The sequence below is a fragment of the Mustela erminea genome, chromosome 2 (assembly GCF_009829155.1).
Source record: "Mustela erminea isolate mMusErm1 chromosome 2, mMusErm1.Pri, whole genome shotgun sequence".
Lineage (NCBI taxonomy): Eukaryota > Metazoa > Chordata > Mammalia > Carnivora > Mustelidae > Mustela > Mustela erminea.
This window is the reverse complement of record NC_045615.1, coordinates 157,388,602-157,415,204: the sequence shown is the minus strand read 5'-3', so window position 1 is coordinate 157,415,204 and position 26,603 is coordinate 157,388,602. Positions and strand designations below refer to the sequence as shown.

The window sequence follows — 26,603 nt, the reverse complement described above, 5'->3', positions numbered from 1 at the left end:
TTTAATCATTATTTTTAATATAGAAAACAATTATTCAATTTTAGTTTTGAAAACAGACAAGAACCTGTGATCCTCTATACCAGCATATGAGTAGAACAAGTTTTCAGGGGTGCCTGGGTGGCTCAGTCAGTTAAGTGGCTGCCTTCAACTCAGGTCATGATCCCAGGGTCCTGGGATGGGGTCCAACATGGGGCTTCTGGCTCAGCGGGGAGCCTGCTTCGCCCTCACCCCCAACTTGTGCTCTATCTCTTGCAATCTCTTTCTCTCTTTCTCAATGAATAAATAGAATCCTAAAAAAAAAAAGAACAAGTTTTCAAAACCTTTTTGTTTTATTTTATTGCTTCTTAATTAATTTATATTGTGTTACGCATTAATCTAAAACAAAAACATTAAACAACTGTCATTTCTATTTTGTTTAGTTTTAATAAATGTGAATATTTATATGATCCTAATAGATATACAGAGAGAAGCATAGAGCAAACTCTTTAAGACAGAGAGTCCAGCTACAGTGCACAACGGCTCTGACGTGGACCTTTCCATCAGAAATTGTGTGTCGTGGGGCGCCTGGGTGACTCTGTTGCTAAGCATCTGCGTTTCGCTCAGGTCATGATCCCAGGGTCCTGGGACTGAGGCCCACATCAGGCTCCCTGCTCAGTGGGAGGCCTGCTGCTCCCTCTCCCACTCCCCCTGCTTGTGTTCCTTCTCTTGCTATCTCTCTGTCAAATAAGTATATAAAATTAAAAAAAAAATTGTGTGTCATAAATTTGACACATAGATGTAAACATTGTACTTTTTTCCCCCGGTATAAACCAAGAATACCAAAACACTCTAAAACGTCTTCAGTTGTTTTACCATGAAGCAGTTCACAATTTATTTATTTACGAACATCATCCACAGATTTAGTAACAACACACATTTTACAGCAGTTTAATTCTCTGCTGTCATCCAATTTTAAAATTAAGCAAAACCGGATCGAGTTCAATCTTGCAATCATTTGTGACTATTAAAATGTGAGTTGCTTTATAAAGGCAGCTTCTCCAGCTCAGCTTCAGCCTGTGGTTGCAGGAGCCAGGCAGGGCTCCATAAATTTTCCTTCGGGGACATCCAGTTGATTATCCAAGGTGATTCTGGAATTGACTTCGAAAGGAAACTTTAAGCAATTATAATTTGATCATCTTGATGAGGTTTTCTATTCTCCCTGGTTAAGACGTCTTTCTTGGGAGTTGCAAAAAAGATGGAGGGCAGTTTTCAAATGCGCAGGATAGTTCTGAAGTACACAGTCGGACAGACGATTTTGTGTATTTCTATCTTTGGGTTTTCTAACCAAAGAAACACCAATATTTTGGAACAGTTGCAGCTCCACAGCAATACAACTGACCTTGCATGAAGCATCTAAGTAACTGTTAAAAATGTGTGGATCTGCTGCGGCAGCTTGCCACCGCTGGTTCGCCACTTGTGGTTGAGGTCTGCCTCACTTCCAAGTTCAGTGCAAGAGGCCTAACAGCCAATTACTCTTTTTCAGCACGCCTCATGATTGCAGGTTGGTCTGAATTTTTCTCATTGTGAATAATCCTCTATTAGCATAGGAGTTAAACTTCTTGTTTGATGTAAAGAAAGAAGATGTTTAAAAAAATAATTTTAAGTTTGCACTATCTGGGAATTTACTGCAGAACAGCAGAGCTCTGTACATTTAATAAGAAAAACGTCTGGTATAGAGTAAGTCTGGTCAAGACTTCAGTAAGTCTGAAACCGGCGGTTTATGTAATCAAAAGTTTAAAGTTGCCACTAATGCATTAGGTTACAAATTAATTTAAAAAAAAAATCTTCTGTGCAGACTCCTGGACGGATAGGTCTAGAAAGCATGCTTTCTAGCACAGTCATGTGGCTTACTAGCTACCATGTTAATATCCAGATCCTTCCAAGCTTTGAAAAAAAAAAAAAAGTGGCATATTTTTCTGTTCACTGATTGCATGTGCAAGCTTTTTAGTTTTCAAGCTTTCATTTTAAAAAGGAGTAGGTTGTTGGACTCCTGGCAGGTTCAGTCAGAAGAGCATGCAACTCTTGATCTTGGGGTCATGAGTTTGAACCCAACATTGGGTGTAGAGATTACTGAAAATTTTAAATAAGCTTCAAAAAAAAAAAAAAGTGACTGGGGTCTGCATGGAAAAATGAAACTACATATGTTTTTTGTTTGTTTTTTTTTTAGATTTTATTTATTTATTTGACAGAGGGAAAGAGATTACAAGTAGGCAGAGCAGCATGCAGAGAGAGAGGGGGAAGCAGGCTCCCTGCCAAGTACAGAGCCTGATGTGGGGCTCGATCCCAGGACCCTGAGATCATGACCCTGGCCGAAGGCAGGGGCTTAACCCACTGAGCCACCCAGGCACCCTGAGACTACATATGTCTTACAAAAACCTCTATGGATCAAAAACTTCAGTAGTTTCTACTATAAATTTTTAGTAAATTTGATTATTTTGGAAGCTAATAAAATGCTTAAGCTAACAATGAAATGTATTGACTCGTTTATCTTAAAAATCTCAGGGACTTGGAGCGGCACCAGGCTCACTCAATCAGTAGAGCATGGGACTCTTGATCTCAGGGTTATAAGCTCGAGCCCCATGTTGGGGGCAGAGATTACTTAAAAAGAAACTCTTTAATAAAATAAAATAAAAATTAAAAGTCCAGGACCAGAGTTGGCTCAGATCAGAGGTTGAAATCTCTTCCCTGTTTCTTCTGCTAATTTAGCAATACAATCAGCCAAGAGAGAACTTGACACCACAGAGTTCCAATAAAAACCCAAGATTTGTGGCACCTGGCTATTTCTGTTGGTAGAGCATGTGATTCTTGATCTCGGGGTCATGAGTTGGAGTCCACGTTGGGTGTAAAGATGACTTAAAACAAAACAAACAGGGGCGCCTGGGTGGCTCAGTGGGTTAAAGCTTATGTCTCTGCTCAGGTCACGATCCCAGGTCCTGGGATGGAGCCCCGCATCAGCTCTCTGCTCAGCAAGGAGCCTGCTTCCCCTCTCTCTCTGCCTGCCTCTCTGCCCACTTGTGATCTCTGTCTTTCAAATAAATAAATAAAATTAAAAACAAAACAAAACACCCCAGGGCTGATTTCCATTGACCTGGATTAGGTCACAAGCCTGCCTCTCAGTGAGTAGCTCGTATTGTATTGGGGGTGGTGGAATTCTCTGAGTGGCCGTGGGATCAGGGGTGAGCTAAGGACAGCTAAACCAAGTACTCCCAACCGCCATTGGGGTGCTGTTCACAAAAGCAGCTTGGATGCTGGCAAGGCAAACACAGGAATTGTTCCGACATGCTACCTCATGCCATATATCTCCGTAGCCATGGAAACAAACCACTGGAGGATAGTCCGCTCTGATCAGGTTTGAGAAGCATCTGAAGGTCTGCTCACTCACAGGGCGCCCTCCTGTCCCTCAAGCACATGGACTTCAGCCTGCCTGGAGCCCGGGTTGCAGACACTCCTGGGCAAAGGCCCAGCTCACTCAGCCAGGCCTGGACCCTGGACCAGAGCAGTGAAGGCTCCAGCGGAGCACTCCAATATATGCCATGTGTGACTTTTCTTTCTTACGGATTTCCTTGGGCTTAAGAGCCCCTTCTTTGCGGTTCTTTTTTTTAATTATTATTAATTTATTTATTTGATAGACAGAGATTACAAGTAGTCAGAGAGGCAGGCAGGGAGAGAGGAGGAAGCAGGCTCCCCACTAAGCCAAGAGCCTAATGTGGGGCTCGATCCCAGGACCCTGAGATCCTAACCTGAGCCTAAGGAAGAGGCTTTAACCCACTGAGCCACCCAGGCACCCCGTGGTTTTGTTAATTCTTAAGAAAGTTCTTGTTGCTGGAAGGTCTGTAGTTTGGCATAATTTATTGCCCAATACAGACTGCTGATGGAGGCAAACTATTTTCCCCATTCTGCATCATTTAAAGATCTTTGAACAAAAGCAACAGTTTCCTCAGAAGGTGAGAAAAAGGGAGGAGGGAAATAAATCATGATGAAGGAAGAAAACCTGGATCTCTTCGCATTCATACTGAAAGTCAATAATATTTGGAGGAAAACCATCTTAGTGTTAATTAAGAAAGGAAAACACAGTAAGGCGGTTTTCTATCTATTTATAGCTTAACAAAGGAAGGAACAAACACTATAATAAGTTTGTCTGAGAAAACTCGAATCCACAGTAATAACTTGGAATTATGTCCTTGGCATTTCCGCTAAAATATAGTGGGAGAAATGAGGGTTCTCATAATCCCCCTTTAGTGTCTAATATAATCAGGATATTTCAAGTGCTTAATAATAAGAATTAAGTTGAGAATTATGTTGCGAGACAGATGTTGTGATACTTTGAAAGCTTATTTTGAAATCATCAATTTAGGGGCCCCTGGGTGTTTCTGTGGGTTGAGTGTCTGCCGCCAGCCTAGGTTGTGAATCGAGCCCCAAGTTGGGGGGGGTCCCTGCTCAGCGGGGAGCCTGCTTCTCCCTTTCCCTCCTGCTCATGCTCTCTCTTGCTTGCTATCTCTCTCTCATAGATATACTCTTTTTAAAAATGTGTGAAAACATCAATTTACTCCAACATAAAGGGACATTCTGAGCATACAGAGGATTTTGTATTTGCTGATGCATGATTCCAGCTGTTAGATCTGCTAAACGAAGGCACAGAGCTGCTGAGCGAGCTGCGTGAGCTGCTCAGAACGCAGGTGCGTGCTGAGATCCCGAACATAACACCTTGGTTCACGCTTGCGTTATGAGCCGTACCCATCCACGTCCGCTGGTAGAGCTCTCCGTCCTGTTTCGGCAATGCTTCCTCCATCCCTTGACATAATGCACCATCCTCTCTCCGACACCCCCTTCCACGAACGGCTGCATGTGTTCCTCCGAGGTGCCCTGTATACTGAACTCTTTATTTCCTAACTGTTTAAAATGTACAAAACTGTGCTTTGGTTTTTGTTAGGTTTCTTCCCCCCCCCCTTCTTCTTCAACATATCACTGACAGTTTTTGAACATGGTGCCCCTAATTCCAGTTTTCCCGTAAGCCCTACAGTTTTTATTACTCAGTTTTTTAGGGAAATGATTTTTAGGAAGGCATATGTCACATTATTATAAAACCAACTGTATTGAATGTCAACAAAGCTTCTTCAACAGAAGCTCCCATTGTTAAATAATTACAAGTAATATTTATGGAATGGGCACTGTGTTTTAGATGTTTACGTATATTAGCTATCTAATTTAACTTAGTCTCTCTCAGAGAGAGAGAGAGAGAGAGAGAATACGCGCACTTGGGCATTAGTTGGGGGTGGGTGAAGCTGAGGGAGAGGAAGAGAGAGAATCTTAAGCGGGCTCCATGCCCAGCAGGAAGCTGATTCAGAGCTCTGGATCTCACAACCCTGAGATCATGACCTGAGCCAAAATCAAGAGTCAGTGGCTTAACCAACTCAGCCACTCAGGTGCCCCAAATTTAATTTAGTCTTAAAATGACCCTAAGTTAGGTGTAATTATTGTCCCCATTTTATAATAGGATTTAGAACAGTTAAATAATGTATTCTCCATCACAGAACTAATAAAATTTGGAATTCAAAAGCGAGCTCTCTGAGATTGCAGATCCTGCTTCAAACCAACCGCAGGTCCAAGCAGCAGCCATGGTCAAAGGACTGTGCCAGGTGAATCAGGCCTTGAACCTGGGCGGCCCTGAAGTCTGGTCCATGTTCTGCTGTTGCCTAGATGTTTGTCATTGAACAAGTGACGTGAACCTTCTGTAATCAGTTTCCTAATCTGGAAAAATAGAGAGCAATCGTAATAATACAGCTACTGTTCATGGTGCACTAACAACTTCTCTCAAGACACTGTAGGGGAGAAATACTATCCCCTTTCTACAAACGAAGGAACTCAGGCTCAAGAAAGTTAAGAAATTAGGTCACAGTGGCGCAGCGAGTAAGGCTGGAGCTGGGATTTAGCCTGAGTCTGTTAAACTCCGGAGACTCACCGGAACCCCTCTCCACCACAGCCCCCAATAAAACCTTTCTCCTGGCTGCGCCTGCAGAGTGAAAGTGAGGCTCTCTATAAATCACTTGGCACTGTGCTCAGTATCAGGTACAAACCCAGTGAATGGAGTCCTTTATTATTACCGCTAGAATTACCAAGGACAAAAATCATTCTAAAACAAGGTAAAATGTAAACAGTGTTTGGGAGATTAAAAAGCAAGGGAAGAAGGGAGCATAAATATCCGGGGAGTTCAAAGGAGGGAAACGTGGTATCTGTAAACAGGCACAAAGAGACGGAGAAGGGTAACGAATGTGGAGTGAACACGGAGACCCTACCGCAGACAGGCTTGAGCTCTGAGAACACAAATCTGGTTGGGATGAGAGCCGAGAGTGACTGAGGGCGTGGGCAGGACGGTGCGTCTGCTTCCAGGTGAGTGTGGGTTTCCCTGCAGAGCACATTCCTAGGCAAACCGGCCTCTGCCCTTCCCTTATGGCTTGTGTGGTTTATAGTCCAACAAGGCCCTCTGCAGGCAAGCTGATGGCTAGACTCAGGGCTATGGAGATGAGGCGGGATCTTCAAATCAATCCAGTCAAAGGATCAAGGCTGCGGATTTTAAAGGCCCACAGAAACCCTGAGCAGAAGCAGGCGAGGCGTTGAGGGCACTCGCCGGACCAAAGCAAGGCAAATAAGTAGGACCGGCGCTGCAGATCCTCTATTTTCTACAAGAAGCCAGATATTTAAAACTGCATTAAAATATCTAGATTTTTTTTTAATATCTAGATTTTTAAATGTGAGCTTGTTTTAAAATAAACCCCAGGAAGGTCGAGGGCAGCGTGTCTGCAGGCCGGATCTACTGTAGAAGCCGCAGGTTTTCCACACACACCTTTCAGCCAGGAAGGGGATGTGGAGATCATCCTTAGTCTAACTTTTCCACTTCACGGACGAGAAAAATCACACAAAGGAGCCTGACAGAGTTAAACAACCACGCAGCTGGACCAGACTGCAAGTCATTTAAGTGTCTGTGCCTTACCCTGATTTTCTAGTGTTGCTTCCAGATTTTGCCCCTCGCTGGACCAGCGTCATTGAGCCTCTTTCTTTAAAGTGTACATGGGACTCGGGTAGGATCGTGAGAGTGAAGTTGTGGGAAGAGAATGATGATATTTTTCTGTAGATGGGAAAGCCACTCACTGCCCATCCCTCACCACACTAAACCAGTGTCCCAGTTAGGGGACCAGCACCAGAGAACCCTTCTTCACAGGCTGGGGGGCTGGGGTCAAGGGTTCCCAAGGGACCTCCTCATCCCCAGAGTTGTGAAGATAAACCAGGGTTTACTTACAGTCTATCGTCTCTCCCCAAAATGTATATTCATCTGTCCGTGGGCACATGAACCCTGCTCTGGTCCTACTCGAGGGATGGTATGCCTTTGTTACTAATCTGCAGGTGACAACAGGGAGTTTTTCTGGTTGATCCATGGCAAAGGTTATTATTTTATATATTTTAAGGAAAGGGGCTTTCTTTTCATTTGCATACAAACCAATTAAATATTATCTCTAAGCCCATCAAGAAACCCCCTAACACCAATATTTTCCCTACAATATTGGGAACCTTTTTCATGCAGAGTTTCGATGTGGGACTTTGGCATTTACCTGGTTCAGGTCTAGTCTCTGCTACTGAAAGGCTAAGAGACCTTGAAAAAGGGAAAGTGTGTTCTCCAAGCCTCAGTTACACACTCATGGATTAATTAAAATAATGCTAATAATGCTTTTCAAATGTGTAAGTGCTCATGACTTGTAGCTACATTATACTTTATATTTACACTTTAACTTGGCTTGTGAGGAGACTCAATACTGAATCAATATTTCCGTGCAGTTTTTAAGACCTTTAGATGCCATTCTTTCCAGAAGACTGTGAAGCCTAATTAACAGCCTCTTGAAGATCAAAAGAACTGCTGGTTTGATCCTGCCTGACCGCAGTCCTAACTGAATTTCAATCCAAGTGGTTTATGCTCCAATAACACCTGAGACATGAAAATTATAAAGAAAGGCTATGAGATATATTCCAGATAAGATCCAACTAAACAGTTCAATTCTCCTTGTTAGCCTATAATCACACTCCTAATCTTTATGGGATGTTTCTTCGGAGGCTGTGGGAGTTGCCCACAATCTGGAATAGCCATCATGTTCCGCTTTGGCAGAGGAATGAAATAGAACAGTGGGACTCGCTGATTCATGGAGCTATTCTCCAGGAGCCTAGCCTTTGCCTTTGTAGGCAATGAATGGCTTGGGCTCTTGGACTCATGGGCTGAATAACTAACAGAAATCAGAGCTAAATTTGGAAGATCTGCTTCTGAATGTGCTACTAAACAGGACCACACCAAGGTTTGGACAGAAACATGGACTCACCGGATGAACAGCTTCAGACTTTGACAAATTAAATTTCAACACATCCAGTTCATCTTGGCAGTTGCTAGTGACCTGATGTCACGCAGCCATGATGTAAGCCAGAAAGAGCGGTATTTTGCAATAGAAAGATTCTGGTAACCCTTCCCTTGAGTGTGGGTTGCAGGATATCGATATTTACATCACACTACGGAGAGTTTGTGACATTTTGCAATACTAGAAGTTAGATGGCTTACTCACAGTCTTCTGCAGACAAAAATTGTCCTTACGTCCAACATCAAAAGCTCAAATCGCTGATGTTTGCCTTGTTATTTTCTTAAGACCTTTTTTTCTTCAATTGCATATAATGAATGGAAATCTTCTTGATGTCACCAAAATGGACCATTCAAAATTAAAGGATTAGATTTGTATTGTGCCCGGAAACGCAGAAAGATAATCTATGTTTTAATTTCATCTACTTCAAACTTATAAAAATATAAGATACCAAAAGGCGTATGGGCTGGGTCACCTGGCTAGATCAGATGATAGAGCGTGCAGCGCTTGATCTCACAGTCATGAGTTCAAGCCCCATGGTGGGTAGAGAGATTATTTTAAAAAATAACAATAATTTGGGGACAGAGCTTACAATAATAAGTAATTACACTTTTTTTTTTTTTTGGTAAATTTACTGGTTCAAATGTAACTGATTCAAATGTGAAGTTACAGTGTTTTTTCCCCACCCTTATCATGGTCCAATATGCTAACTAATGAAGCAGTTATGAATATTGATGACTTAAGAATGTATCCTCAAAGATTAAAGGACAGACACAAGAAGAAGACAAAATGGGAAGTGAATGAAATCGATGAGCCCTTTATCCAGTTTGTTTTAATCAAAGATGCCAGAAGCATGTTCCCAGTCCTTTCCTAGATCCAGCCCACCTAATAATTCATGACTGAAAGCTCAAAATGCTGTGTTGAGGCAGGGCCTCCCTGGCAGACTTTTCTTAGGGTCTTACTGCAACAGGGAAAAAAACAGAATAGAAAAGTTTGCAGAACATATTGTTGGTAAGCATTTTTCTCACTGGAGTCTCACTTACATATGTAAATATTGCCATAGGAATGGCCAGAGATTCATTCCTCCCTGCAAAATCCGTTCTAGGTTCATCATTTTGTACGACAGACCACGAACCGTTGGCTTCTCATAAACCACGCTTTAAATTTCTGCCGGCTCACTGGGTTTGGGAGGGGACCTTATCCTATTCCTCAGTGAAAAAATCTGACTCTTTATTGGTTTCTGTTTTGGTTTGGCAATCTGGAAATTTCAATTCTCTGCCTGGTGTTATTTAATTTCAATTATCTTGGGCTTACAATTTAGAAATATTTATAACCAGATATTTATAACTTTTTTGGTTATCACCTCCCCAGACTCCAGCATTAATTCCTCTTTCCTTTCATCAAGAGGCAGTCCTTAATTAAGCTTTATTGCTTCTTCCGGGACTCTCCCCAGCTTTTTAACACCTTTTTGAAATGCCCAGGAAGGGCCCAGCTTTCTAGGTGCGGTCCTGGAGTCACTGGGAGGATCCTTCTCCTCCCCACTTTTTGGTATGATGTAACCTTTGCATAGTTTGCGAGGACAAGCAGAAAGTGCTGACACGCGATTCATCTGCATGAAATTCCTCAGGGAGGAAAAACAAAGCTGGAGACATACCTTCTCCTCAAAGGAAAGCAGAATGTGAGGTTTTGTTTAGAAGTGAATGGAAAGTCATTAAGCTAAAGTCCTGTTAACATTGTAAGAACATTCATGTTTGATTCTCTTTTAACCCATCTTGTGATCAGAACTGTTTCACTTCTCTATGTCATGAAGGAGAAAAAAAGTCCATAGTTTTAGATTGAATCCAAAAGAAAATTGGTAGGTATCATTATTCTTTAATTCCTGTTTCACTTCCTTGGAAAACAAAATTTTAATTTATTATTCTACAAACCACACATTAAACTATACACCTGAGATGATATCCAGTGGTGTGTCCAGGTGTTCGAGGGGGTACGGGGGGTAGAGGTGGGGTTAAGAGTAATCCCACTTGCAGAACAAATACAGAAAAATTTCTCTTGACCCACTGTCCAATTTTGAAGCTGTCAGGGCCTTGTAGAAAATAAAAACAAAGCCCAAAGAAATTAAAGGACCTGCGCAAGTCTATTCAACTTATGTGGAAGAAACAGGATTAAAGAGGAAGGACCCTAATTCCCAAATAAGTAGTTTTGCCATTGTTCCATTTTTCTCTCGCTATGTGCAAATCTGCTATCAAGTATTCAGAAATGGTAAAGAAAGTTTCCACATACTGTTGGCTGGTGAGAAGATGCCTATGTCCAATTCTTCAGTTTCTATTTCAGGGCCAATGGTCGAATTTTATTAGTAGAATTCTAGAATTGCAGTCAAAATGGATAGTCACCAGGTAGTTCCACTAACGACAGGAAGAGGTAATGACCATAGGCATGAGGGGACCAATGAGTCCAGCACAAAGGTTTATAATCCATGCAGAAACAGAAATGTTTCACCTACTCAGGACCGATATCCAGTCAGCTTTCAGTTATTGAGAACTCTTTAGCTTACTCCGTATTTCACAGATAAAGGCTACATAGTGTTGTCCCAAGCTGGGCATGATTCGTGTTTGCCTTGGACACTCCATTTTCTTTTCTCTGGGTTAGACTTCAGGCACATGCTTGCGTCCCTGGAGGTGCCATAACACTGACCTCATCCAACAGCTGACACCACATTCTCTCAGACACCGTGAAAGCAGCATGTTTGGGACTAGGTCCAGAGAGCAGTGATCCAAAATACTGGTGGTAGCAAAGCACACGAAGAACCCAAGCTTGGCCTTGCCTTGGCTTGCTGCAAGGTTGATAATGATTCCCATGGACTTCACATCTGACATTGGGTCCTTCTGCAGTAAGAACAGTAACCACACAACAACAGCGACCAACCCAGAGTAGGACTATGAACTTGACTTCTGTCACCATAGCTTGTTCACTCGTCTCCCATGGCACCCTAACAATGGCAGAGGCCAAAGACCAACGTTGAAATTTATTCTCTCATTTCATCATGATCCCAACTTCCATTATTTTCCAGTCTAGTCAGCTTGGGAAGTTTTGTTGTTCCATTTGAAGATTTCAGTTTGGGGCCCACTGATTTTTATAAATGCCTCGTGAACATTTCTGACAAAGGCCTCACAGTGGTCTTCCTCTGGAACAGATGTTGTAAGGCGATTTCAATTTTAGACACCTAAAACAGAACATTGGTTTTCATGTGAATTTGACGGCTGTTTCTATAGTTAATGGAGAATGACATCTATGCTCTTGGTGGCCTACCCCAAATCCATGGGGTGGACCCGTACCCCAGGCTCACAGCTGCATCCTTCTCCAGAGGATCACTTGGCCAAGAGAGCACTTAGCTCTCTTAAAGAGCACTGAAGCTTCCTGGGAGATTCCAAGCCCTTGGCCCGTTTCTCACCAGGAGCATCCTGCCACCCATGCTTGATGATGCAGAGCACTAAAACCAAGACTCCTTGCTCTAGTGGGAGACGTCTGTCATGCCGTGCATATTCTAGATCTCCCTATGGAATTGCGCCAAGGCTAGACCTCAGCAAAGTCTACACTTTGCTCACTTTCTTCCTCCACTCTAGTTTTCCTTACTCTGTTCCAGGGTTCACCTTAGAGCACTCCCTCGGCCAGTGACTTGCACAAGAATCCCCATCTTAGGTTTCGCTGCTAAGGAACCTGACCTCACAAGGAGCCTGACCTTACACAGCAGTCTTGTTAACACTAAAAGGTTTTCCTTGGGGCGCCTGGGTGGCTCAGTGGGTTAAGCCGCTGCCTTCGGCTCAGGTCATGATCTCAGGGTCCTGGGATCGAGTCCCGCATCGGGCTCTCTGCTCCGCAGGGAGCCTGCTTCCCTCTCTCTCTCTGCCTGCCTCTCCATCTACTTGTGATTTCTCTCTGTCAAATAAATAATAAAAATAAAATCTTTAAAAGGTTTTCCTTCCCTTTTCTTTTTTTTTCTCTTTCCTTTCTTAGTTTCTTAGGCAACTGATACAACAACAATCAGTTGATAGAACAGATTTTATATCAATTGATCTATAATCGATGTAATAGATGTTCATCTCTCTAAGATATAATTATTAAGCAAACAAACTTTTATTTTGTCCAGTCAGTGTTGGTCATTTAAAATGGCAACTTCGTCAATAGAGTACAGCCAAGGAAATGTATTTGCACTTTTCTCTTTAAAGTTTCTCCCATTACTTCTTGCCTTTATCCTAGTGACATGGATTTAAGAAAATATTACCAGTGTGGATAACAGAAGGAATTTGTATGTGTGCATCAAGCTTATTTTCTTAGGCTTTTAGCAGTCGACAAAATCTCCCGAATAAACCCTTACCTGAAGTCTAAAAAGAAAATGGCCCATGTTGGCCATATATTTTCATTCATTTAATGTTCATTTCTTGATATGTTCATTCAACAAATATTTGCTGAGTGTCATCTATGTGCCAGGCTCAGTAATAAACACTGAATATACAACCGTGAACAAGTTACACTCTCTGCTCTTGTGGGGTTCACCAACTTTGATGTGGGCAGACAGAGGAGGATGAAGAGAACCTGTAGATTGGAGCAGTTCTAGTGCAATTGCAGGCAAATTTTTACTGCTTGTCTGTGTTTATAAGGAAAAGCATCAAAACAAATATGTAGGAAACTGCCAGATCATTTTTTAACTAAAAAATTACACATGTCAGTGCTTGGTATATTCTAGGGGCTCAATAAATATTCATCAAGTGAACCAGTGCCCAGTGACTTCACATTTTCATTTTTTCCTACCTCTTTCTTATGTAGCAGTAAAAAATAGCAAGAAAACCACTTAACAATAATCCAACACCAATCCCAATTGCAATGTATTTTTCATAAGAATCCACAGCGTATGAAGTTAAGGTCAAGTGCTCACACCTTTCTCCAGTATAACCAGTAAAACACCTTTTAAAAAAAGAAAAGAATGCATAGTTTAAAAACCCATAGTGGTAGAAACATACAGAAATGACCAATTTCAAAGAAAAAAAATTCAATAGAAAATAAGTAATGTAAATTAAAGAGAAAAATGCCAAATGAAAGCCAACTGTAAATGTATTGAGGAAGCTAGGTATTTCAAAATAGCCAATTCATTAAGGCCCCATATTAATGTAACTTCCCACACGGGTAGAAGGGAAAGGTAGTCTGCTTGCATGAGTTGATCTAGAAAACTGTTAATTTACTCTTTCACAGGAGAATGCCTAGCAAACCAACGATCATAAAAATAGTACTTAATTGCTCTAGAACTTCATATTCCTCAAGAGTGTTTGCTACCATCTATTTCCTCTCATCTGTAATCAATCCCGTGAAAATCCAGAATCATCCTTGCATGTTGCTTAAATGCACATTTGGATTCAGTAGTTTTGAGGTGGAGCCTAAGCTTCTGCATTTGTAACAAGCTCCCTGGTTACAGAGAAGCTGCTAATGTGGGGACCCTGTTTTTGAGTAATGAAGGTTAGGTAGTTTAGAAAAAGACTCCTTAGATATTCAAATACAATGAGTCATGTCCAGATGATGTACCCTTTTTACTAGATAAGAAACAGGTGTATGGAAATGTACTATGTGAACCGCAGAGAAACGTGTCAAACGTAAATTCATCTCCTCCCATCTCTAGGACTTGGAAAGTTCTTTGCAATTACGTGCAGATGGCTTTCTCCAGCTCATGGTGGAATGCGCAAACACCATTGATGCAGTAACTATTGTGGTCTTCCAGGCAAGGATGTGAGAACTTCAAGGCTATGGGTCCTTCTGTGTAGTCAGCTAGGAAAAGGACATACAACATTAACAGATGAAGTGGGTCACACTCTTATAGTAGATTTGTTACACGTATGTAAAGAGAGTTTTGTTACACGTATGTAAAGAGAGTTTTAAATTTAAGAATATTCTTTGGGTGCTCTGCCTTTTAAACTACTGACTGGTTCTGCCTTTTAAACTACTGACTGGTTCCGTCGGCAGGTTATAGTCACAGACTCTAGGTTAATATCATTTAGACGTATCACTAATTAGGGGCTAGAGGTGGATGGATGATTGTTCTGTTCCTTCTACATAATATGGTAGAGATACAAGTTTGCCTAAAGGTGGCAGCATTGATTCTCATTTTAGCCTTGATTCTCCTTTTTTATTTCTCCCATTCACACCTGAGAAGTCAGCACTTAGGGAATCGGGATTTACGGAGATACTGAAGTTGAAAAGGTGAGAATTCCCCGCTTCCTCTTCTGTGGACTATCAATTGAGAAAGGACTTGTAACGGGAGCCCCGTGCCTGATTCCAGAAGAGGAATTTTCATGACCTATACAAGAAGCCAGAAACAAGTTACGGCTCAAGCTTCACACAGTTGAAACAACACTTTTGAATATTAATTGGAAATTTTACTCGTTAAGAGACATTCTGAGAAAATAGAGAAAACCCTCGAGATAGGAAGAATGAGAAAATTTGGGTTTTGACTTCTAACACTATGCAAATGATATCTGGCAAAACGTCCATGGTCAAGTGTCTAGAATCTCTAAGGGAAGCCTTCCTTTGGGAAACTGTCTTGTGGCAAAATGTATACATTTCAGGATGCTTATTCTTCATTCTCTAATGGACCAAAGACATATACCTATGCTATCCTTGGGGCCTATGCAGTGGGGATGATACTTGGGTAAAGCCGTGTAATTGAGTCCTCTTTGGTAAAAATCTAATTACTGATTCTTAAACTTGTCCCAAGCAGAATTGGTGACATTTCATTTTGTCTTGTTATGAAAACTTATTTCCCCATTTTTAGTTATCATGTGACACCATATTTGCCTTGCTAGCTAAATAGATGTATAGAATCCTACTTATTTATTCTTAAGGGGAAAAAAAAAGATCTAAAAAGGTATATTTTTCTTAAATTTAAAACCCCGAATTTTAGGTACTAAACCACCAATAAGATAACTTCATTTTGGCTGAGAACATACAATATTACCTTAAGATTCACCTTCAGTTTGTTGAATGCAATATTGTGAATCTAGAGTCTCATTTTAATAATTAACTCTAAGCCAGTAAGAATTTCCCATTGTACACTGTATTTGGTTCTTCCTGCTCCAAGACTAAATCAATTGAATTAGCCAAGCCTGAAGCAGGATTTGCTAGATAATGTGAGAACTGAAAGAAAACATCTTCAAAGAAAGAGTGTACTAGAGAGCCTCATCTTTCCCCTAAGGAGAAGAATATTAGGTATAAGTTTACAAAAAATTTCCTAAGATATTGGTTGCAGATTTTTAAATTAAATTCAAAACAGAAAAACTGAAGTTCTCCATCAAGAAAACAAAGAAAAACTGTAGAGATGATACATTCAGTCCCCTGTTTTCTATTATTATTCTCTGTAACTTGGAAGACTTTCACTATTAAGGAAGTAAAAAGGTGGTACTGGGTGCACTTTGACGAAGCCAGTTATTGAGGGGAAACTGTTCTTGAATTTTCTAAAGCATTATCCCCCAGTAAAGATCTTTTTTCTTGGCTCAAAGACTCAGAAGACATGAAGATGTTTGGCTAAAAATTATTCTAAAGCTCACACAGATTTTCTTTGCCAGCGGGTAGTTATTCAAAACTCACATGGGCAAAATATTTTAAGTGAATTTTTTTTTAATTTAAAATCACTGGTGAAATATAGAATATTTAAATATTACTAGCCTTTGTATTCAGAAACAAAACATCTGACTTGACCTATTTGCCTGGCTCTGAGAGCAAAATATGGTGTTTTCTCTGTCCTATGTCTTATTACCTGTCTTCACAAGAGGCAATAGTGATTTGTGTGAGGATCGTAACTACTGGGTACACAGGTCTTGGCAAGTCACAAGTTTACTAAGTTCACCTCTGAGAGTTCAAACAGGCTTAAAAAATAATGATGCGCAACAGCAGCCAGAAGCTATTCTAATAATAATAGTCATGGTGATGATATGTCATTACCACCAACAACCAAAATTGGGTATAAATGGTTTGGAAGTATAGCATATGCTAAAAGAACAACAAAATCCCCCCAAAACAAAACTAGAAAAAAGATCTTTCCAAAGATGGATTAAGGTTTCATCTTGTCATAGTTTCTTTGGCTGCAAAATCATGGTCACAGATGAAAAGACTGTATCAAAACAGCAGTCATCAAGAATGCCAAAATGGGGACAAACCGTCTTGGGACATGCGTGGGTTATTGGCAGAAAATGTGGCATGTTTCACATTCAGGATCGTAACTGAAAACGATTTCTGAGTCTCTCATCCACTTTGCTTGCCCCTTTTATAAAGGCAGTTCTTTGCGGGCACATAGACTGTCACTTCCATTTAACAACACCTTGCTGAAAGAGTCGATTATCTAATAATAAAATATATATTTCAAAATTTCCAATGTTGCTTTTGATCACAATCCAAATATCTCTCAAAAGGTTAAAAAAAAAGGCACTTAAAATACACAAGTGTGAAGAAAATACCTTCCGTTTTGTTAACTGTCCAGTTACTTTGCTGGGTTGTGATTGGGGGTGTTCCCGACACGGCTACCTCTGCAGTCAAGGCTGTCATTGCTATATGAAGGAGGGGAGGGGGGGAAAGGCATCTTTAGCAGGTGAGCCTCCTTCTACGTGCAAGCAACAGATTGAAAGTTAGGTGCAAGCTACAGATCCAAAATTCTTCTTAGTCTACTTATTCCCACGTGTGTTCTATTTTAATTCATTTACATTTGAAATCCAAAACCTGACCAGGGCAGTTTCCTGACTGTTTCTCATCCATACGGATTCCAGGGACTACCTTATAATTACGGAAAATAGAAATACATTTATTTTTACGAGAAAGTGGATACATGGGTTACTAAATCAATCATGAGGCTGCTAGGACACAGTAGTTAAAATGTATCAACTGCTCTTGTATAAAGCAAGCATACAGGTCTCAAAAAAGGGGTTGCAACAATCTGTTAGGAATCCAACCTGCTTTACATAAGAATTAATTCACAGATTTCTTGCTCTGTTCTTTGTCACGAAGAACGAAGTTTAAAAGCCAACTGCTCTTTAATTCAGAGAAAAATTCTATGCATAATTTACACGGACACAAAATTAACAAGACAAAAAGGAACTACCTACCTTTGAATAAGAGATAGACTGATATTGAGACTCCGAAGGCCATTTCCTGCTGCTGTTAACAGTATCTTTCTTACCCTCCGAGACTGACGGGTGGAAGGTTTTTATTGCGCTCTCCGGAGGCTTTCTTGCATTTATATTTCATGAAGCGTCATCTGCCAGTTCTTACCAATCAAAAAAATATGTACTCCTGGCAGCAGCTGCAGGTAGAGCCCTCCAGGCGCTAGCACTCTTGTTTAGGATACCTGTGTTATCTAGCAATGTGATCAGGTTTTCTTTTGAAACACTGGTTTCTTGTTACCTGTGGGCATAATCGTGTATGTAAAAGTACTTAAAACAACAAAAAAGAATCGAAATCCGGGAAAGGCCCCATTGCTGGGAACAGACTGATACCAGCTCCAAGGTTGTTCATGACCTACATAGGATTCCAACCCAGGAGAGCACTGGTATTTGCAAACCAGGAAACAGCATCACCAGGCAGTAACTCAAACATCCCTGAAACTGCTGTCAATTACGCCACCTCTCAGTACAGACTGCAAGCAAATCAAGATATTTTGGAATTTAGAAGCAGGGGAAAAAATAAAATTTGGGTAAAAGCAGAGGTTTCATATTCCATTGTAATTGTTTGCTACTTTGTGTTGCTACTACAAGTTCTGTGAAAATAATTATTTTGAAGAGCATAACGTTTGCCTTTATGTGATTCTGCCATTTAAGATTTTTCTGATGAAATGGAATGGGCTCCCAATTTCCTTAGAGTTATTGTGCTTCCGTCTGTGCTAAAGGGATTTGGCTAGAGAGAACCAGTGAGGTACCAAAATGATAATGATGATGATGGTGGTGATGATGATGATGTTGTCTCCACTAAGATAAAATTAAAATATTTAAGTTCGGTATGTCTAATGAATAGAAAGTTCTAAATTTAACACGACATTCAAATGTTTCTGTTAATCTAGTTATGATTACTAAAATACCATTTTAAAGGCCAAGATGTGATGATTGCTATTAGATTTTGTGAGTGTAGGAGGTTCCCATAAATTTTCACTTGCCCTAAATTATTATAAAGAACCTATATAAATATGTTTTACTGAGGTGGCATGTCTTTCTACCAGGAATTTCAATTGCTCATATTTTCTGGACCTTGAAAACTTGTTTAAGTCAAGATAAGTTATCATTTGCATCGTGTCCATCTAGCAAATTTGGTTTACCAGAAAGGATCTCTTTCACTATTGAAATATGAATTTGGCTTTAGAAATCACACAAGAATGAGCTTGTTCAACTCATTATAACTTGGGCAATCACCACAAGAGTCATCATTTTAAAATTAAAAGAATATACAGCACTTGGCTTACTTCAAATGTGCCTACATTTCATATTTCTACTTTTGTAGGTCTTTTTCTTTTAACTGTTCATTATTAAAACAATTTCTGGATAATACTTTTCCCAGGCAAATATTATTTGAATTATAAATCAAATAATCATCCTCCACATGACTGTGAATTTAAGAAGGAAAACTTTGCAAAGGATTAAATAAACTATTATGACCCTTGCAGTTGTTGAAGGAAGATGCTATAACTAATTTTGAATATCTTTATCTGTAAGACTGGGACATAGTACAACAGCCATCTTGGTTGTTAATGGTTAAGTGGAGTTTGCATAATGCTTTACATTTTGCCAAAGACTTCCATGCACATCTCCATCATTTCTTTAGTGATGCTGGCCCCAACGAATCCAGCACCTAACATATGGTATATACCTAATGAATCCAACTTGAGTGAATGAAGAAATAAACAAGAGGTCTTATTTCTATTAAGACATATGAAAACAGAGGAATAGAGGCTCAAAAGAGTGACGTACCAAATCCCCTACAGTCAGGACTCAAATCTCTATTCGGGTTCCAGATCTCATGTCCCTTTTACTTCCCCAGCTGTGTTCTCTGTTAGAAATCCACATGTGGATCTCAGAGGAATTCTCTGAAGGATCTCCTAAAATCAAACTTTAACTAAATTACCTCTATTCTAAGAATCTAAATATTAAATCAACTGTGGCTTTCACTCACATGTGGGCTGAGAGGAATGGCCTCTGTTCTTTCCTGAGGTTTCCCCACTCTGGTGAAATTAGGCCACATAACACAGAAACTCACCTACCACTTGCCGGAAGACATACCAGAAAATCGCTCTAGTCAGCTCATGCGTGTCTTTCCTCTGGGATTCCTACTAATGGATCCCACTTACACACTCTTTAAGAGAATCCCCTGCCTTCATTTCTTCAGTCTTCTCACAAAAAGGCCCTTACCCAATCCTGAAGAATGGGGGAATGGGCATTGTGAGGTGGCATTACTGATACCTTCCTTCTTGAGGCACATCCGAGCACGTGGGAAAAAGGGGAAAGAAGGCTAAGAACCCTCCACTATCTTCCCTTCTGTCGCTTTTTCTGTTTTTTTTAATTTACTCATCTCTCTCCTCTGGTCATAAGCATCTCTGAAAGCGTCTTCCCTCCCTACCCACTGCCCTCCTTTTCTTTCCTTGCCTTCTTTCTTACTCTTCCAGTAACTCAACAAAAATCCATTGCTAGACAATGGCAGGCAATGATCGTCGGTGCATTGCTTTCTCTCTCTCGCAACTTATTCTGTAGTTCTCATGTATGCAGTTGCCATTCCTTCATTCAATATCGAATGCCTGCCACATCCAGGGCCCTGAGCTGGATGTGGTGTTATCATGCATGGACTCTGCCCTCAAAGTACTGAAGGGAGTTAAGGAAAGCACATACGGAACTACAGCACTTGGTGGGAACTGAGAAGGGCCACGAATGTGCAAATGGCTGTGAGAGTTCAGGGGTGGGACTTCGTCAAATTCTCATGGCAGTTTCCATGGAGGGAAACTGGAATAACAAGGAAGATGTAGGTATGTAAGAAGAGAAAGGATTCCAGGCCGGGGAGGCACTGAGGGAAGCAGTGTGCTATAATGACAAGAGAAGTGAGCTCTGACTCACATCATCCCAGACCTTGTTTTGAATTCTAATTCCACGTCCACTATCCATCAGGCCCTGGCTAAGGCTTTTTAATAACCCCAAGGGTCGATTTCCTCATCTATCAAATGTAGCTTGTCCATAACAACACAAAAAGTAAAGCATTTAGCACCTGCTGGGTGCTTTCTTAAGGACAGCCGTTGCTACTGAGCAAGAGTAGAGACACAGGGTGTGTAGAATGGTCAACAAGGTCAGGGATTTAGTGGTTAGTACATGGTACTGGTTCTTAAATTTTCATCACTAGTCTCTTCCCAGACTGATGTTATACCGAGACTTTATGTATTTTGTTATCACGTGACACTCTTAAACTGAACATAATCTCTTCTCCAAAATGAGCTCCCTTGTAACTTTCTCATGTTAATCAATGATTATATCTTTTAGGCTCTAACAGCAATTCTCCTAATTCACCAAACGTGGCCTCAATTATCCAGGCACTCTCTATCTCTACTCACTTATCTGGCTGGATTTCCACCACTGTCCAACACACACCATTCATTTCAGTCTGACTCTTGCTTTCATATTTGCTCGCCAAACTCATCCTCATCTCCATATCTTTGTATTATTGTGCAATCCCCCTTCATTCTTTTTATAGAGACTTACAGGAGAAGAAAATTTACTTCTCCAAATCCCTGATGCATGGCTGTCATCTTTTTTTTTTTTTTTAAGATGTTATTTATTTATTCGACAGAGATCACAAGTAGGCAGAAAGGCAGGCAGAAAGAGGAGCTCTGTTCAGCGGGGAGCCTGCTTCATGCGGGGCTCGATCCCAGGACCCTGAGACCATGACCTGAGCTGAAGGCAGAGGCTTTAACCCCCTGAGCCACCCAGGTGCCCCGTCTGGCTGTCATCTTTTTGATGTCTACCTTTTACTCACCCCAAATATCCATAAATGAAGTCATGGTACCAACGAACCAACTTTATCTCCGTTATGTGTTGACAAAGTCTTCCTTCTTGACTGGACTTCAGTCAGACTCCTGAGTCGTCATCTTTTTTTTTTTTTTAAAGATTTTATTTATTTATTTGACAGAGAGAGATCACAAGTAGGCAGAGAGGCAGGCAGATAGAGAGGAAGGGAAGCAGGCTCCCCGCTGAGCAGAGAGCCCGATGCGGGACTCGATCCCATGATCCCGAGATCACGACCTGAGCCGAAGGCAGTGGCCTAACCCACTGAGCCACCCAGGCGCCCCTGAGTCGTCATCTTGATGAGGCCCGCTGAACCCAGTTTTAGCAAAGAATGCTGTTAAGTCAGTTTATGGAGGACCCCCTCCCCAATATCTGATCAGGTTCCCTTGTCTTACCCTTGATATCTGGCCTGCCTTCAGCAAGAATCCTGGTAAGCTAGTTTAGCAAGAGTTTTCCTACACTTGAAATATAATCAATTTCCTCTTAGAGTAAATTGACCTACTGATCCCCTTACCCTGCTCATTGGATACAGACCCACAGCCATCTTTGCTGTATTTGGAGTTGAGTTCAGTTTTTTTCTATTGCAGTCGCCTTGATCCCGCTGCTACAGTCTTGGATAAATTATTCCTTACCGCTTTTACCAAATGTCAGAAAAATTTCTCTTTTCCAGTATTTTAGTCTCTAGAAAGATTCCCTCCTGAATTTTAGCTTAGCCAAGGGGCAGAAATCTTCCCAAAATAATTCCTGCTGTACTTTCGGGGGTTGGGGATGGTAAGCTCAAAACTGCAGACTTTACTTTTTCCATGTACATGTATTTTGGGTCAGTTTTGTCTGTTTGGGGGAATCTGGGGCCCTTTCTGAAATGTTTACTTGGGAGCACTGAATGTAAACTTCTGTCGAGGTTACCACACAAAGATTGGTCTGGACTGACTTTGGAATGGACTATAGAACCTTTCCTTGCATGCTGAAGAAACTTGTACATTTCCCCAGTAGGCGGTAAAGAAATACGTAACAATTCTATCCCTGAAACTAATATTACACTATATGTTAACTAACTGGAATTTAAATAAAAACTTGAAACCATGAAAAAAGAAAGAGGTAACAAATACATGAAAAAAAATCTCATAAATATCTTAAGGAAGAAAGAAGACAGGTATTCTTCAAATCGCTTTTATTATACAGTTGAAATATGATTAATTATAAGTATCTAGACTATATTCACACAATTGATCAGGGGCACACACTGATAAAAACATGCACTGGGTAAGAATCGTTACTGGTACATAAACACACCGGCATTCGGCATGAAAACAATACAATTAAGTGACTAGGGTAGTCTCAAAATAGCCTTCAAGTGACATTCAGGTGTATTTCCTAATTTAAATTGTGTTAGAAATGTGGCATCTACTCTGAGAACCAACTCAACTGCCATAACAAAAGAGGGAAGAATTGGGGGCAACAAAGCAGTAGATTTTCAGTTAGAGTCTAAGGTTTAGCTTTGGCATATTGTAAATGTATTATTTTCCTATTAATTTCTGAATCTATGAACAAACCTTCATTCTTTAATGTAGTCCTCACTCATACTATACCATATTTTTCTACTATTTGTGGGAAGAAACAACCACAGTTTTGTTTGGTTTGGATTTTCCATTATTCCTCAAGGGAGGTATTATCCAAATATTTTTCTAGAAGAAAGAAATTACATGTAAGCCTAACATATTCTCATTACATTTTTACTATGGCAAGTAGTCATTCACAGTTTGAAATGACCACTACCTTTCTAAGCAGCACTGCATTTTTTTTTTGCCTTCTTTGTTTACTTTTCTTACCTTGAATGGAGTATCATTTCTCCTTAAGATGCCTCACAGCATCCATCTGGGAGACACATGAAATCAAGATTTTACTTTTAATATTTCATCTTTTAGCACGCAAGCTCTTTTTCAGCATGTAATAAACATAAAATATATAAAAATGGAGCTTGCTTATGTCAAAATCTCAATTATATCATCCGCGGGCACCCATTTGGCTGATAAGACATCTGTTGAAAGCATATCGTGTGCGATATTTGTGTCAAAAATATATTCATTTATTATGAGCCCTTTACTGTTTAATATTATGAACAAATATTGTTCACAAAATAAACCACTGTTACCAAAGTTTTCACTGGAATTGTTTGTTTTTCTTTTTTTTTTTTTCCTCTAAAACTCAAAATCCGTGAGCAGGAAATGCGTCAAGTTGCATGAATCATCTGATCCACGACGACTCCATCCATGAAAAAATAAATACGATGTAGAAATAAATAGCTTTGTAGTAAAATATAAAGGTGTTTGCCCTTTGTCAAATAAATAAAGAGCATGATTTCATTCTGTTTTATTCTTTCATGTGACCTAGTAAATGAGTTTTTTAGCTGCCAGAAGAGTGTTCCTCAGAAGCATTGCCACCGTCATGGGTCCCACACCTCCTGGAACTGGAGTGATAAAGCCAGCCTTCTTCTTTACAGCTGACGGAGAAAACAGAAAGCCATCTTTATTTTTAAATTTTCCTGAGAATTTTTAAATAACTTGTTAAAAGATAAACTGAGGCATATAAAACATATTTTTAAAGATTTTTTTAAAAGTAATTTTTATACCCAACCATGGGGCTCAAACCTATAACCCCGGGATCATGACCTGAGCCGAAGGCAAATGCTTAACCACCTGAGCCACCCAGGTGCCCTGAGCTTGTGACTCTTGATCTTGGGTCCAGGAAGGGAGACCCACATCGGGCTCCTTGCTCAGTGGGGAATCTACTTCTCCCTCTCCCTCTGCCCCTCTTTTGTCTTTCTCTCTCTCAAATAAATTTTTAAAAAATCTTAAAAAAAAATAGGAGTTGCAGACTTTACTAACTGACACAGCAAGGCACCCCAAAAGTTTTTAAGAGTTTATTTGAGCATTTATCAGTCTGTATTGGACAGCAGCGACCTGGAAGTGGTCAGGAGTGCTCCACCAGCAAGGAGCTGGCCAGAGACTCCAAGAGAAGAGGTGGAAATAAAGCAAGGTCACTGTGGATAGGCTATCACTTAGAGCCCAACTGGCTTCTTGCGACCGGTTGTCCTCAGGATTTGACTGTGTAACCTTGAGGCATTTATAGGCTTAGATTCTGGTTTGCTTACATAGGCTGTCATGGCAATAGAGTCCTGTTCCAGGCTCCTTGTTTCACGAATTTAAGAGACTAGAGTGGATTTTCCTTCATTACACAAATAACTCTAAGAACCTCTAAACACTTCAGAATGAGGTAGCCTATAAACACTCACGCACTTAGAGAGATAATCCTGTGTATGTTATCTAGTCAGCCTCAGAGGTGGGTTGAATCTCCACGCAGTTGCTTTTACACGATGATATAACCCAGGAGGGACTCAACTACCTGTAATTCCGGTGATCTACTTCTAAAATACATGATATTGGTCACAAAGGGGGAACAGGATATAGACAGTTCAGCACACATCATTTGTTAAATTGACGAATTCCTGTTCTAACAATAGCATCCCTTATGTGTGGATAATACGTTTCAGTGCACCTCTAATAAAAATCACCGAACATACTTGAATTACTGAGCATATACACATAGTCCTGTCCTAAGGTATGCAGCCTTCTTATTCAGTGAATAAACTCAAAGAAAATGACAGAGAACTTTCAGCAAGTTTTATTTAAGAATGTTTCACACCCGCATTATCACACGTGAATGGCTCCATGCTTTGACCGATGGTTTTATGCTTCACCATGTGAAGACAAACAATGAGGTTTTCCCAGGCAACTCTTACACGAAGTCGGCATCGACAATACTGCTCTAATGCATACTCTGACATTATTAGTCACATGTTATTTAGATGTATGGCCTTATACAAGTTTGCTCGTGTATGCTTCTATAAGAATCAAAACTAACAGATGTTATCTGGATCTCAAGTATTATTTTTGTACAATTTATACTGCTTTGTTGAAATAGGGTTTGTAAAATTTACACTTACCTTATTTGAAGTCTAATAGTACACTAGAATTTTTTTTTTTAATCATAGGAAGAAAAAGGAATAGGGTTCTTTCGTTTAAGCACAAATAGGCTTAAAGACATCACAAAAAAGGAAAAAAAAATCCCGCTAGTATGTATTATCGATTTTCTCATGGTATGTAACAAAGATGAGAATACTTATGATCTGGAAGGTAACAGATTAGTTTTCCAAAAAGCCGCTCTACACATGTACATTTCTTTCCCCCACCACACATCCATCCAATACCAAACACTAGCCTAGGTCAGTAGCCATCCACAAATAGCTATGAGTCCGCAATCCTTTCCTCCTTTACCCTGGCTATTCCTTCCACCTGGAATACTCTTCTACTTTATCCAAATAAGAGAATCCTTATTATTCTTTGAAAGCCAATAAAATATTACCTGGCTATAATTTTCCTCAAAAACTCACCAGTGTTCAATTAAAAGCCCCCCTTCCTGTATTTCCGATAACTTTATACACAACTCTGTCATGGAAACTAACACACTGTGCTGTCTGTTCCCTTTGCCAGGCACTGGTACCTGGATGGTAGCAACCAAGACTTTACGGCTGGGTGCTGTCACCGTTGGGTTTCATCTTAGAGTCTCTCCATGTACAGGTCAGGCATTCAGTAAATTTTGATAAAGTGAACGTAATAGCCTTTCAGATTTATTTATTTTTATCTTTACTGTTTAAAAGATTTTCTTTATTTGTTTGTCAGAGACAGAGTGAGTGCACATGCGGGGGGAGCAGCAGGCAGAGGGAGAAGCAGGCTCCTGCCCTGAGCAAGGAGCCCGACGCAGGACTTGATCCGAGGACACTGGGATCTTGACCTGAACTGAAGGTAGATGCTTAACTGAATGACCCACCTAAGTGCCCCTAGCCCTTGAAATTTAAAATCTGAAATCAATTTGCAGGAATGTGTCAGTGGATACAAACAGTTTAAGTTAATTGAAAATTAGCTTGAAAACCTCAAGCTACTAATTTGCATGACCAGTGCCTTCCAGGAACTTTACTATAGAATTGGAAAAGCCATGGCCTTAAAATATCAATGAATCTCTAGAAGAAATGTCCTATGCTACTATTCTTTATTCT

General features: G+C 40.4%; 2 protein-coding genes across 4 annotated transcripts in view; both read right to left on the bottom strand.

The window, feature by feature from the left end:
* Positions 1-259: 259 nt before the first annotated feature.
* Positions 260-17,790, bottom strand: EPGN (epithelial mitogen). 2 transcript variants are annotated; one of them, XR_004283499.1, is made up of 6 exons: positions 17,567-17,790; positions 16,925-17,014; positions 14,123-14,243; positions 13,239-13,391; positions 10,713-11,652; positions 260-290 (listed from the first exon to the last, which is right to left on the bottom strand). XR_004283499.1 is itself a non-coding variant. In XM_032334581.1 (5 exons), exons 1-5 carry the CDS (start codon positions 17,607-17,609, stop codon positions 11,598-11,600), a joined length of 462 nt encoding a protein of 153 aa, XP_032190472.1. In that variant the 5' UTR covers positions 17,610-17,790; the 3' UTR covers positions 10,291-11,597. The 2 variants fall into 2 exon arrangements, 1 of the variants encoding a protein (XP_032190472.1); XM_032334581.1 differs by lacking the exon at positions 260-290 and having other exon boundaries at positions 10,291-11,652.
* A 4,854-nt stretch (positions 17,791-22,644) lies between these two features.
* Positions 22,645-26,603, bottom strand: part of MTHFD2L (methylenetetrahydrofolate dehydrogenase (NADP+ dependent) 2 like) — a 126,460-nt gene continuing 122,501 nt past the window's right edge. For both annotated transcript variants that reach the window (XM_032334580.1, XM_032334579.1), the window contains one exon: positions 22,645-23,990. In XM_032334580.1, coding sequence (XP_032190471.1) covers positions 23,878-23,990 — 113 coding nt within the window. In that variant the 3' untranslated portion in view covers positions 22,645-23,877. The remainder of the gene's footprint in view (positions 23,991-26,603) is intronic.

What these genes read in the sequence shown, in the direction of transcription:
- EPGN (XM_032334581.1), bottom strand. Translation starts at nt 17,609, where the DNA reads ATGGCCTTCGGAGTCTCAATATCAGTCTATCTCTTATTCAAAG. An exon ending in CTGGAGAAAGCCATCTGCAC is followed by an intron (nt 13,392 to 14,122) that starts GTAATTGCAAAG and finishes TTTTTTTAAAAG; the next exon opens with GTGTTTTACTGGTTATACTG. An exon ending in TACTGCTACATAAGAAAGAG is followed by an intron (nt 11,653 to 13,238) that starts GTAGGAAAAAAT and finishes GTTCTGTTTTAG; the next exon opens with GTGTCTAAAATTGAAATCGC.